The 14,884-nt window shown below is 38.3% G+C and overlaps 1 protein-coding gene and 1 pseudogene across 1 annotated transcript; both read left to right on the top strand.

Moving 5' to 3' along the window:
* The first annotated feature begins 1,817 nt into the window (after nucleotides 1-1,817).
* Nucleotides 1,818-3,419, top strand: LOC100525824 (annotated as a pseudogene).
* An 8,154-nt stretch (nucleotides 3,420-11,573) lies between these two features.
* Nucleotides 11,574-12,687, top strand: LOC100525471 (olfactory receptor 4N2). Its single transcript, XM_003128765.2, has one exon. It carries the CDS (start codon nucleotides 11,574-11,576, stop codon nucleotides 12,495-12,497), a length of 924 nt encoding a protein of 307 aa, XP_003128813.2. The 3' UTR covers nucleotides 12,498-12,687.
* The last annotated feature ends 2,197 nt before the right edge of the window (nucleotides 12,688-14,884 follow it).

Here is a 14,884-nt window from a genome sequence, read left to right as displayed (position 1 = left end):
AGGAAGGAAAGGAAAGGTGTGGAGAAGAGCAAAGCAATTTGGATCAGGCCATTTGTAAATGTTTGTGCTCAAGTTTTGCTTAGGAAACAACATGTGTACCTCTTTAATAATTCCTAATTTTGACTAACATCTGTTGTTAATGAATCTATCTGGGTTTAGGCATACAAAATCAGACATTTTTATTTTTTTGTTTTATTTTGTCTTTTTAGAGTTCCACCTGTGGCATATGGAGATTCCCAGGCTAGAGGTTGAATCAGAGCTATAGCCACTGGCCTATGCCACAGCCACAGCAACTTGGATCAGAGCTGCATCTGTGACCTATACCGCAGCTCATGGCAACTCCAGATCCAACCCACTGAGCGAGGCCAGGGATCAAACCTACGTCCTCATGGATGCTAAGTCAGATTTGTTTCCACTGAGCCATGATGGGAACTCTTACTTTAAATAGATATGCCATTATAAATATGTTCTTTGGTTTCTTGATTTGGGATGTGAATTTTTTTTCCTTCTTTCTCTTCTTTTTCATTCTATCACCATTTATAGTTAAAAGTAGTACACCCATCTTTCCCTCCTCTCGACACTCCATTATCCACTCTACTTAAAAACAAATGTGTTGTGTAACTGAAAGCATGTGCAATATTGTTCTATATCACACTGCTGTATTATGCTCTAGTTCAAAAGTCTTCAAGTTTTTACATTTTCTTATCCTAACAATAAACAATTTTTGAGCATGTAAAAACAATACATTTAGGTTTTTTTTTGTATTTTACATTAAATTACACTATGACACTTTCAAAAGTAGAAATTCAAAGAATGGGGTATAATCATTGATGTTTATGTTGGGGAGGGGAAATTTTCCCCTCTACCCATCTTGAACTCTTGTTGCTGGACTAATAATGAAACAGACACAAGATAGGTTAACAGAGAAAAAGAAACCAATTTTAATCATGTCCATGGAGACCTCATAGAAATGGGACATAAACAACTGTCCAAAGCAGAAGCTTTTATACTATTTTGACAAAAAACCCAATAAATTTGTGAGGACTTGATAGGACAAAGAAACACGTTTTAGGTGCTCAATCAGTGATGCATCTAATGGAGTTGGGGCTTGGGGTAGAAAAATAAAGAAGTAACAAGATTTGTTCATAAGGTTTCTCAGCCTCAATTCCCTATCTCCAGTGATAAGACTCTCCTTGTACCTCCAGATGAAGGGAGTATACCTTTCACAGGAGAGATTTCCTTCCTGCTTTAAGGGTGAAAGAAAGGAGGGTCAGAGTGTTTCCTTTGCATTGGCCATTTAAGTAACTAATTCAAAATAATCAATATGCCATTAAGCCATATTTTGGGGTGGCCTACCCTAGGTCCCCAAATTTCACTACCAGTGAATTATTATGTACATCAGGTGAGCACATTGCCAATTTGCAGACCACTGTACAAATAAGCCTCAGATCTCAATTTCTTCAAAATGACCAAGATTCTTTTTATTTAGACCAGGATGATGGGTTAATATTCTATAGAGAAAAAGAAAACATTTCAAGTCATAATTGTTTTTTTTAACTTTTTAGGTAAGTATTCTTATATTACTATTATATAGTAAATGTACCAGTTTCTGTATAGTTTAATAGTTCAATAAATTTTGAAAATAAAAGACATTTGTAACCATTACAATTGAGATATGGAGCATTTCTGTTGCCTTAAAAATATCTGTCATTCCTCTTTGCTGAGAATCCCTACCTCATCGCAATCCCCTCCCATTTCAAATAAAACTTCAGAAATTGATATCTGTGTTTAAATTTTTTCTCTGTCAGAAAAATGTTCATATATCTCACAAAAATCATGAACAAATCCAGGTCAGGACAGAGTGCTGCACGAGAGAGCAATTAAATTGGAACACAGGACAGAGGTGACAAGGGTAGCTTCAAGACAAGGGAGTTGGTGCTTATGATTTATAGAAGACTAAAGGGTAGAAGAGATTTCTTACTTTGTGGGAGGGTCATGGTGTAACATAGATGTAGAATACACAAGTTTTAGTTATAGAAGAACTATAACCTAGATGAAAGAATGGAAATAAATCCTCTATTCCCTGATGTACTGCAGGCAGAGGAGATGGAGATTAAAAACAGCACTTTGGTAACAGAATTTATCCTCCTTGGACTGACTCAGTCTCGAAATATCCAGTTCCTGGTCTTTGTCCTGATCTTAATTTTCTATCTCATCATCCTCCCTGGAAACTTCCTCATCATCCTCACCATCAGGTCAGACCCTGGCCTCACGGCTCCACTCTACTTCTTTCTGGCACCTTGGCCTTCCTGGATGCATCCTACTCCTTCATCGTGGCTCCCAGGATGCTGGTGACTTCCTCTCTGAGAAGAAGGTGATCTCCTACAGAGGCTGCATCACTCAGCTCTTTTTCTTGCACTTCCTTGGAGGAGGGGAGATGTTACTCCTGGTAGTGATGGCCTTGGACCGCTACATTGCCATCTGTCGTCCTTTACACTACTCTACTGTCATGAACCTTAGAGCCTGCTATGCCTTGCTCGTGGCTCTGTGGCTTGGAGGCTTTGTCCACTCCATCATCCAGGTGGCCCTCATCCTCCACTTGCCCTTCTGTGGTCCAAACCGACTAGACAACTTCTTCTGTGATGTGCCACAGGTCATCAAGCTGGCCTGCACTGACACCTTTGTGGTGGAGCTCCTGATGGTCTTCAACAGTGGCCTGCTCACTCTCATTTTGTTTTCTGGGACTTCTGGCCTCCTATGCCATTGTCCTCTGCCATGTATGTAGGTCTGCTTCTGAAGGGAAGAGCAAGGCTCTGTCCACATGCAGAACTCATATCATCATCACACTTCTCATGTTTGGACCTGCCATCTTTATCTACACCTGTCCTTTCAGAGCTTTACCAGCTGACAAGATGGTTTCTTTTTTCCACACAGTTGTCTTTCCTTTGATGAACCCTGTGATTTATACCCTTCGCAACCAGGAAGTGAAATCTTCTATGAGGAGGATATTAAGCCGGCATGTGGTTTGTTGAACAGATTGTATAATAAGCTATGAAGGGGAAATTCTGGCCCCAAATAATTAATTTAACAAATATTGTTTTTCATTGAGTGCCTTCCGTTTCTCATGTACAGTTGTACTAATAGGGGAAAGTTATACATAACAAGTGAATATAGTTGATATATTTAAAGAACAAAGTTGTTGGACTATAAGGAATGAATGTGAGAAATTTAGGGGTTAAGTTATATGTGGCTGTAAGGGCCAAATCACCAAAGTCTCTTAGGCCAAGGTAAGTTTTATTTTGTTCTAATTGAAATAAGAATTTATGTTAATATTTTAAGTAATAGAGTTGATTTATCCGTTATTATTTCTTTCATGGTTTAGAGGAACATCATTAGGATTCTGGGCAGAGAGCCATAAGTGGCAAAATATCATTAAAAAGCAAATGTTATGCTGCAGACTTATTTAAACAATTTAAAATGCTTGAAAATTCCTTAAAATAAATACATTCTTTCCCCTCACAAAGTTTGTACACTAAGAAAGGAAAACAGTTGGTTTTATGGGAAAAAAATCATGAAAGTATTTCACTTGATTGTTTTTCAGTGTGGTCTGATTATTACTAAGAGATTTTTACAGATCCTCCCTGGATGTTAAAACTGGCCCTCAGTTGCTTTCAGTCTGATTATGGAATTATAGTTATTTGGTACTATATATTCTGTTGGAGATTATCTGAAATAAAACAGTGTTTAATGTGGGAAATTAGATATTTTAAAATTGTTTATGGAGTAGGAGACCACTCTATATGCCAGGCTACAGATATTCAGACATAAATAAAGACATAGAGAACCTAAAAACATGGATTGAGATTAAAAATTTGTGTTGAAAACTTATAGTACATGTACCAAAACCAGTAGAGATAAGGAATATTTGAACATCACTATCATCAAACTTGACCTAGTTGCTATTTATAGAGTGATGCACTCAGAAATAAAGAACCCAAATTCTTTTGAAATTCATGAGTCATTCTGCAAGATAGACCCTATGCTAGTTCATACAAAGTCTCACTATATTTCATACAGATTATATACTCTGACTATAGTGAAGTTGAGTTAGAAACAACAGACAACATATTTACCATAAATATTTGCAAGTTAAGTCACATCCTTCTAAACTACTTCATGTGTCCCAGTAGAAATTATAGAGGATATTAGAAATACTTTCTCTCTCACATTTATTTTTAGACTCTGTAGCTGCTGTTGAAGATTACACAAATCAGTGTTGTTAATCACAATGGGGTTTAATGTGGGGAAGTAAGTACTGATAAAGTCTTTAAAGAAGTAGGGGACCATTTTCCATGCTGGGCATCCAGAAATGGTGGCCAGAAGAACACGTTGAAGCTAATTTTTCATGTGATTATGAGGAAACTGCAATACTGCGCAAATGGGATAACAGAAGCCACTTTGCCAGGGACTGACTGAAGAAACACACTAATTAACCATGGTCTGGAATCAGGAGAATGATACAGAACACCTTTCAGTTTATTTGCCTCTTTTGCCAATTAATTAATTTTTCTCTCAAATCAAGTGATACATGAATATGTTTGATAGGCAGAATTTGGAAATCTAAGTGAAATAATCATTGGAGAGCCTGTTTATATGTTCACAGTTTCTTTGGGAAAACAAAACAAAGCAATGCAAAAAACAGTGGGAAAGCATAGGATAATAGTTTTATAATTTTGGAGGTGAGAAGGCCAGTGAAGTATGACATAAAAATAGAAAATGAAAATGAAAAGTGATATTTGACATGTTAAAAATATCTGTGTGGCCAAAAGTGAAAGAGTGATGAAAATCTGCCCCCCACATGAAGATGTGCAGGTAATTTGTGCAGAACTATAGAAGTTTACATGGAAATTGAATTGAGTGTTTCTTCTCTAACCTGGGATGGTATATGGGAGCATTAGTCCATAAAGATCAAAATAAAAAACTATGAACTAAGGAAACTAAAATAAATGATGAGTTTAATTCACCTAATACAGAGAAATGAATACATGAATATGAAATTGATACATACCCAGAAGGAAATACGAGCAACTGAAACAGTCAATTAACAACGGAAAATGTGGAAAGGTTTATAAACATAATAATAATGTTATTCTCAAAAGCAAACTAATGAGAATAAAGACCACTGGTTCTGGTTAGCTTGTAGAAGAATGCTACTCATGTATTATCAACAACAAAAACACTGCAAAATGAAAACTGTACTTTTCTATAAGGTCATGAAAGAGTGGATGAAGCAGAGAAGTCTTTGTATTGAGCTCCAAAGAGGAGCAGGGCCTGTATAGACAAGCAGAGAGCTATGGCAGCTCCACACCTGTGGGCAAGTACCTAGTCTGGATGTTGGCAGATGAAGGTGTGATTTACAATAATTTGAGATATTTTGAAGGGATGAGAAAAAGCAAGATGCTCTTCTAATGACCCATGAGATACAGACATATTAGAATCTGAGAGAGCTAATTTGCCTGTCTCCTTTTCCCTCTTCCTTTTTTTTTTTTTTTTTTGTCTTTATAGAGCAGCATCCTCGGCATATGGATGTTCCCAAGCTAGGGGTCAAATCCGAGCTGTAGCTGCCTGCCTACACCCACGCCACAGCAACACCAGATCTGAGCCACATCTGCCACCTATACAACAGCTCACGTAACACCAGACCCTTAACCCACTAAGTGAAGCCAGGTATCGAACCCACCTCCTCATGGATACTAGTCAGGTTTCTTACTGCTGAGCCATGATGGGAACTCCCTCTCTCTTCCCTTTTGTAACCACTAGTTTGTGTTCTATCTCTGTGAGTTTGTTTCTGTTTCACATACACAGTCATTTCTGTTACTTTTCAGATTTCATGTATAAGTGATAACATACAGCATTTTTCCTTCATGGTCTGACTTATTTCATTAAGTACAATATTTTCTAGGTCTAATCATTATTTGAAAAAAATCAAAATTAATTACAAAATAAATGCTAAAACTTAAACGAATTCAGGATAGGTAATAATATGAGAAGCTATATTAGAAGTTGAGGCAAAAGGAAAAATCTGTAGTGTTCAGATCTTTTATTAGAAAAGTTGATAATCTGCTCATAACTTTTACATTAACATAGATTCTTAAGCTATGGCATTAACATCTTATTTATCATTATCAGGTTTTTGGTTTGATGCTAATTTTTTTTATTTTTTTATATTTTATTTTTTTAATTTAATCTTATTTTTTGAATTATTTCCCCAATACAATTTTTTTTTTCTACTGTCCAGCATGGTGACCCAGTTACACGGTAAATTTAGTGCCTGAGGCAAGTATGTCACTTGCCTCATCCTGACCCTGCTTTCTTTCTTGGTGTGTATGTGTGTGTGTGTATATATATATATATATATATATATATATATATATATATATACGTATGGCAACGATCTCTCATAATTTATTGACTTTTTTCTCTCTTTGATTTTATTATAAGAAGTGAAAATTTTTAGCCTTCTATTTATGTTGACCTAGCTAATGTGCTTGAAATTTGGTTCTATTTTCTCACCAATTGGGAGGATTTTGGTGTTAAAATTCAGGATTAACCCAGGATGGCATTATGTGACATATTTTAGAATATTAGCCTTTTATAGAGGTCTGGCATTTTTCTTTGCCTAATTCAGTTGACTTTCTAATCACTCCCTTTGGAAATGTTCAGCAGGGTCACGGCAGTCTCAATTCTCCAAAGCACTTTCTCCACTGCATCATAAAGGATTAGAGGAGATTTCAAAATCTGAGGTTCCCTGCATGAGAACAGATATTTCTGAACAATGACAAGCATGGTCAGTGAATCTTTTTATCAGGATGGGGAGGAGGGCTACATTGTGAGAATTACATCAAACCTGGAGACTCCAATTTCTGGGGATGGGGGACTACTCCTATTTACAAGAAACGGGCAGGACAGAACAATAGTAAACCCATTACAAGGACTCTACTGCTTCATCTGCTGCCTTGGAGTGCAATGGCATAGAGATCAGAGTTTCAGCAGAATAGCCAGAGCCTTAGGTCTGAATTCCTCAGTGTGGCATTTTCTACCCTCTCCCCAAGGGATTGCCGGCTGCTCCTGACGCTTAGAGTTACTTTAATGATGGACAGAAACTTTCATTCTATTACCCTAATTAAGTGAACTCATCAATAGCTTTCAGAGATTTGACATCTGGTTTAGAACCCAGGAGCATACAGTGGCTGACACATTTTATGTTCCTTGTAAAGTACAAAGGAAAGGGAAGAAGATGCAAAAAGGGTAGGCTTAAGGGCTCCAGGGAAAAGCTTCACAGATTTTATGATTTTGCAGAAGCTTAACCCAGATCTCTTAATTTCCATATGCAATGCTTTTGAGAGTTTCTTCTGTTGCCTATGGTTCTATCATTCATCCACACAGGGCTTTGATGGCTAGTAGAGAGAAAGCTGTGAAACTGAGCAAGGCTGGAAATAGAACCATCTGGCTGCACTGGCACCCTTACATGAGGGCCTTTTCACCTCCATGGTGTCTTCTGTCTATTAATCACTCAGGAGTATGTAGCTACCATCACCCAGGGTTCATCTTTATGATGCTGACAAAGGCTGTCATGGAGATGTGTTCATTCATTAGACGTACCTTTTAACCCCTAACACTTTCAGGGTTAGCTTTGGTTTGAACTTCCTGGAGGGAGTTGACATGACCATCATCACCACAATGTGATCTTCAGATCACCCTTGTCAGTTAGAAAGAGTCAACCCATCATTCTATTTCTTGAATAAAAACTCAGAGTTCTGAAAGCTAAGCGATGTGCCCAGGCCCACAGAGTAGTGAATTTCTGAGCCAAGACATCAGAATCAGATACAATGACTCAAACCAAGGAGAGTTCTAACATTGCCTAGAAAGGAAGCATTTGAAGGAAATTTAGAGTTACTTTAATCTAACCATCCCATTTTATTAATGAGAGAATTTCCTTGCTGAACACCCATCCATTTGTTTGGTGTGTTAAACATCATCAGCATCAGTATCCATGAACTATGTGATCATGTTTCAGCTTGATCCACATTTTTCAGAAAATGTCAACTTGTTAATTTGCACTTAAGCAAATTGTAATCATCAATCAATATGCTGACAGACTCTGCAATGAAATTATGACAACTTTGTCAAATGTATTCATTTCACTAAAAGAAATTTTCTTTTTTAAAAAATTTAACTTCTCATTACATCAGGTTCACTTATGTGCAGAAAAATTATAAGAGGAGTGGGAAGTAATTAATGAGTGATATACATTTGGTAAATTGCAAAAAGAATTCAGTTGAGGAGAAAATGTTTAGCACTACAGAGTGAATTATACAGTTTTATTTGTAGACCAGATGTTTGAAATTGTAGATATTGGGACGCATACACGTTGCTCATTCTTGGTTGTAAGGAAATAACAATGACATTAAATATATATATATATATATATATATATATATATGTAATGGCAAGACAGGGTTGTGATAAAATGAAGTAGCAATGAACATGAGGAAAAATGGAGAGAGCAAAAATATTTCAGATGAAAGAGTCTAAACAAATGAAAGGGATAAAAAGAGGGAGCTTTAAGAAAACAAGAAAAAAGGGAATGAAAACTTGGGGGGAAATGAAAGACAAGTAATCAACAGTGGCCCAGAAACTACATCAAACATACAAAGATAAATTAGAAAAGCAAAGGCTTGCTGAGAATGAACAGAAGGAAAAGAAGAACAACAAGGAAGGAAGCAAGCCCATGGGTCTCTACACCTGGCTGCAGCAGTGGTCTGACTGGAGTGAGCTCCAGGCAGGCACAGTGTTGTCTGATGAGGTTTGTGTCTCCACCCTCAGAATCAGGAAGCCTGGCTCCCTGGCCTTCTCTATTCCTCTACTGTCTCTTTCCTGCCAGACTCAGATGAGTCTCTTAGTTATCTGAAGTGGTAATGAAGGTTAGAGATAGAGTGGTGACCATGTAGATTTCCCTTCGGACAACACTTTTCCCACTAGTTTGGCTAACATGGAGTATTTTTTCTGAAGAGAGCCATATTTTGTAGAATTTTTTTTCCCGAATTGTATTTTATTTTACCTAGAGAAATGCTCATCTGAGACAGAGTCTCTGGATCTATGCCAACCACCATTTCAGAATTGCAGGTCCAGAGGGTACATAGATGAGGACAGGACACGGGAAGAAAATGGATCAAATAGGTCAGGTAGGGTGGAATCCTGTCTGTTGGGTAATAGTGAGAATGCAGAGATGAATGATAGGAAGCAGTCAGAGAGGAGGAACCTATAACCTTTCCATCACAGAAACCTCAGAAATCCTGAGATGTCTTAGAGACATCATCAAACATGGATACATCATGAAATAACCAACTCTGAGTGAGCTTGTGGGAAGAACAAAACCTAAGAGTAAGTAGAAGGGGCCCTTCACTTCCATTCCTGGATTTCCTGGGTATATTTATATAGGCAGATGATGCAGTGAATAATGAGAGAAATGGCTGCTTAAGTAGAGAAAAGGGAGAAAAGAAGCTAATTGCAGAGCCAGAAAATATTTTTTTCTATTAAAATTCTGTTAGGTCTCACTTTGCCTAAGGGAATATGTGGTGTGTTTGTGTGAGAGAGAGATTGTATGTTTTTATGTGTGGGTGCCTGTGTGTGGTATTTGTATATGTGTGTGTGTATATATATGCATAATGTTAACACATGACTTTCATAAATTCCATCTGGGCCTTACAGTAGTAAAATATATAAATCTGTATATCATCCATTTTATTAAGCTCTGAAGATACCTAAAGGGATATTTTTAATGTTTCTTAAATACAAACTCTAATGATTCACTGTATAAACATACTGTTTTGGGGGTGTTTGTTTTGTTTTGTTTTGTTTCATTTTTAAATTTCTTTTATTTCCCTCACATTTATCTCTTTCTTTCTTTTCTAAGTACTGACTCATTAGCATTTTCTCTCAAACTGTTTCCTCCTCTTTGTGCCCCATGTTCCACAGAACTTAAGACAATAGTGCTATTTAGTTAAATAGTATGGGGAATACTCACACAGATTACATTGTGTTTTTCTGTAGACTAGTAATTTTCAAAGTTTACAAAATTCATTGCCATAACAAAATATTTTTGAACATGTGCCCTAAATATATGTACATTTAATTATAAATTAATATACCATTGTATTAATATATTATACATATTAAAAGTAGCATTAAAAAATAAGAGGCAGTGACACGTACAGTTATATACATGTAATAAATGTTTACTCCTATTTCTTTTTTGCCCTTCAGCAAATCATCACATACCTTTTCTAGAATAAGCCCAAACCGCTAAACACACTGAGCCTTAAGTATGGATGGCTCCCTCTTCCAAAGTAGTGTTCTTTTAAATATACAGGGTTAAATTTCTAACTCTAAGGTCTGTAAAGGAGTGATTTTAGGGTAGTATATTATTTTTAGTTATTCAAGTACACAAAAGAGCATTCATTGATTAAATCTGTGCAAATAGTATCTTCACGTGCTTAAACTGAGTTGTACACACCTACCTTATTCTACCACTTGTCAATCAGAACAATAAATAAAACTCATTCTAAAGTTAGGGGTTATAACCACAGTAGCTTTCATTTCCTTGTCTCTGAAAGGAACAGATTAGACGAGGACCTTTATCGTTACTTCCCCTTCTTCCATGCTATGGTTTTATGTGTTGAAATAATTAAATATAAAAATTTGGTATTGTGGCATGTTGTTTGTTGAAAGGCTCTTCCATGGGCATCATACTGGGATCAGGAAAAGAAGGCAATTAGGAGAGTATGATGAATAATGAGATTCAGATAGTGTTAATTAAGCTGCACGGACAAGGTGTGGCATGGCAATGCAAGCAGTGCTTAACAAGGGACACAGCTAGGAGGCTACATCTAAGTCATGGGAAAAGTGGAGTTATTGTTGGGAAACTGGTGACCAGCTGGAGTCAGGGGATACAAGGACAGCAGGCCAGAGGAGGGCAATAAGAGAAAACAGAGAGCAAGGCAGAGAGGTAGAGACAGGATCTGGGAAGTCCAGGGGCACTGAAGAAAGCAGATAATCCGGAAAAAGTTTGGGTCAGTGGATGAGGAGAAAAGGCATGTAATTCCAAGAAAACTGCTAAGCAACACAACACAAACCCCCAAATGCAAATATCTTGATAATGAGAGTCATGTGTTTCCCAATCGGGTGACTTTTCCTATGACTCAAGGAGGCAGGAATCCTGAGAAGGTGCAGGATGCTAGACTCTGAGTGGAGAGCTGTGCTGTGTGGGAATAAGCACATGGTTGAATGGGAATAAGAGTGTGGCTTTGGAAATGGTGTGTTTGTTTGCTTGTTTACATTGAAAGAAGAAATGTTTGGAGTTTACCCAGGATATTAGAGAGGGCTGAGATGTGCTGTTTTCAGATGAAGTGATGGATATGTCAAATAGTTTTAGCTAGATAACCACCAGGGCTAGATGTAAGACAGAGTAATAACACTAAACTCTGCTTCTTGATGTACTACAGGCAGAGGAGATGGAGAATGAGAACAGTACTGTGGTGGCTGAATTTATCTTTGTTGGTCTGACCCAGTCTCGAAATATCCAGCTCCTGGTCTTTGTCCTGATCTTAATTTTCTATCTCATCATCCTCCCTGGAAACTTCCTCATCATCCTCACCATCAGGTCAGACCCTGGCCTCACGGCTCCACTCTACTTCTTTCTGGGCAACTTGGCCTTCCTGGATGCATCCTACTCCTTCATCGTGGCTCCCAGGATGCTGGTGGACTTCCTCTCTGAGAAGAAGGTGATCTCCTACAGAGGCTGCATCACTCAGCTCTTTTTCTTGCACTTCCTTGGAGGAGGGGAGATGTTACTCCTGGTAGTGATGGCCTTGGACCGCTACATTGCCATCTGTCGTCCTTTACACTACTCTACTGTCATGAACCTTAGAGCCTGCTATGCCTTGCTCGTGGCTCTGTGGCTTGGAGGCTTTGTCCACTCCATCATCCAGGTGGCCCTCATCCTCCACTTGCCCTTCTGTGGTCCAAACCGACTAGACAACTTCTTCTGTGATGTGCCACAGGTCATCAAGCTGGCCTGCACTGACACCTTTGTGGTGGAGCTCCTGATGGTCTTCAACAGTGGTCTCATGACCCTCCTGTGTTTCTTGGGGCTTCTGGCCTCTTATGCTGTCATCCTCTGTCGTGTCCGTGGTTCCTCCTCTGAGGGGAAGACCAAAGCCATGTCCACATGCACCACCCATATCATTGTTATATTTCTTATGTTTGGGCCTGCTATCTTCATCTACACCCGCCCCTTCAGAGCCTTTCCAGCAGACAAGGTGGTTTCCCTCTTCCACACGGTGATCTTTCCTCTGTTGAACCCTGTGATTTATACCCTTCGCAACCAGGAAGTAAAAACTTCACTGAAAAGGTTGCTTAATCAACAATTAGCCTGATCAAAAGTGGGAAATATGAGTAAGAAAATCAAGATGGGAGAATTTCAGCTGAAATCAATTTATTCATTTTCCAAACATGACATTTATAGATTACCTCCCATTTGTCAGGACTATTCTAGGCATTGGGAAAAAGCTATTAGTGGGAGAAGTAAAATCACTGTTCCCTGAAGTTACAATCGAGTAGCAATAGCCAGCCAATCATGTAGAAAATAAACAGCATGGATTAAAGAAGAGGTATCCTGAACACACTAGAAAGAAAAGCAAAATATTACACAGCAAGTGAGAGGTGGGGTAATAAGTCTATATTTAGTCTTGAAGCAGGGCCTTTATACAGAAGTGAAGTTTTGGCTGATATCTAGATAAATGGAATATGCCAACCATGCAAACATCAATGGGCAGAACGTTGCAGGCAGATGGGACAGGTAGTAAAAAATGTGAAGACAAGAAAGAACTTGGTGTATTTGAGGATCACAGCAAAGGTCCAAACCGACTGGGATATAATAAATGAATGGGTAAACATTAGAGTTTGTGTTGGACATCCTTATAGTTTCCAACTATATACGGGTCTATGAAGTGAATATAATGAGTTTTTTTTTTAAGTATAATAAACCCATTCTAAGGGTTTAAGCAAAATAATAAATTCTCTCATATGTTTCATAAATGACATAGAGTTGTAAACTCAAGATTCTATGATGATATCAGAGTTGAAAAATAATCATTAAACAGGAAATTCCATGCTTATGTTTTAAAGGAATTAAACTGTAAAATTTTCTTCCATAATTATTTAGAGGAAGGCAAATAAAACCTGTAATTTTCATGTGGAAAGGCCATGGAAACATTTCACTTTTTTTCTCTATAACTTCATTATTAGTCTTAGTGGACTTTTCTGATTCCTAGCTGTTTGCTGATCTCATCCCCAACTGAGTGTACTAATTTCACACTGAGTGTACTAATGGTGATTCTTTGGTGGACCAGTCAGGAATCTATTGCATTCTAGCTATGTAAGAAAATATGATTTAACATAGAGAACTACATGCTTAGGAAACAGTTATAAAGTCCAGAAGAACAGACTATAGCTAGGCATCCAGAGATGTCTCCCAGAATAACACAGGGCACCGAGGCTGTCAAGGTGGCTGCTCTTGCTACAATCTTTGCAATCTTTTCTGAAAAATGCCATCATGTTAGCCACAGACTAGGGACAAGATGACGATCCAGAGCTACTGTGCACCTATCAGGTCTCCCCTAGACAAACAGAAGCCTCTATTGCTGCTGCCTCTCTGCCTCATTGACTTAACCAAATTTAAGTTTCTTCTGAATATACTGAATGGGCAATATTCAAAACAAATCTGGAACCCCAAATGCTGGGGAATAAATTTCTTTTTTTTTTTTTTTTTTGTCTTTTTTATCTTTTAAGAGCTGCACTTGCGGCATATGGATGGCCCTAGGCTAGGGGTTTAATCAGAGCTGTAGCTGCCAGCCTACATCACACCCACACCAACACAGGATCTGAGCCTGGTCTGCGACCTACACCATAGCTCACAGCAATGCCGGATCCGTAACCCACTGAGAGAGTCCAGGGATTGAACTGGAACTCATGGTTCCTAGTCAGATTCATTTCCGCTGTACCACGATCGAAATCTAGGATTAAATTTTTTATATTTTATTTTCAAATAATCAAAATTAAAATGGCTATGAATATAAACCATGTGCAGGGTAAAAACATTCAGGTTACATAGTTTTCTCTTTTCTCAAATACCTCCTCCCCATCTTCACTCTCAACTTATCTTGTAACTCCTATTTTGCTGAGAGAGGAGCAGAAATGAATTCCTCAAGCTTCTACCCCTCTGTCTTCCCACATACCTGCCTCTTTCCTGAGACTGGGTTACCTGATGCTGCTCCTACAAAAGCTCACTCTTCCATCTGTGCATGAGTATTCACCCCCTCTTTCCTATTAAGGGCCATCACCCTGGTAATTCTTTCTCTCCTCTGCACTAACTTTTTCCTCTCTATTGGATTTTTTTCCCCTTAGCATACAACCATTTTTTTTATATTAAATAAAAACCTTTTTTGTCAACTTTCTCCTTCCACAGCTTCCCTTTACAGCAAAGATTAAAAAGTAATCTAGATTTTAAACATTAAAAGACTTTTTTGTTCATTTGTTTTTTGTCTTTTTAGGGCCCCACCCATGGCATACGGAGGTTCCCAGGCTAGGAGTCAAATCGGAGGTTCAGCTGCCAGCCTATGCCACTGCCCCAGCAATGCCAGAGCTGAGCCGCATCTGTGACCTACACCAGGGCTCACGGAAACGCCAGATCCTTAACCCTCTGAGTGAGGCCAGGGACCGAACCTTCAAGCTTATGGTTCCTAGTCAGATTAGTTTCTGCTGC

Source organism: Sus scrofa, unplaced genomic scaffold (assembly GCF_000003025.6).
Source record: "Sus scrofa isolate TJ Tabasco breed Duroc unplaced genomic scaffold, Sscrofa11.1 Contig1966, whole genome shotgun sequence".
NCBI classification, from domain to species: Eukaryota; Metazoa; Chordata; class Mammalia; order Artiodactyla; family Suidae; genus Sus; species Sus scrofa.
Note: the sequence above shows the minus strand (reverse complement) of the source record. Positions and strands in the feature narration are given on the sequence as shown.

Bases quoted from the DNA above. Each gene is read 5' to 3' on its own strand.
- LOC100525471 (XM_003128765.2), top strand. From the start codon at position 11,574: ATGGAGAATGAGAACAGTACTGTGGTGGCTGAATTTATCTTTGTTGGT.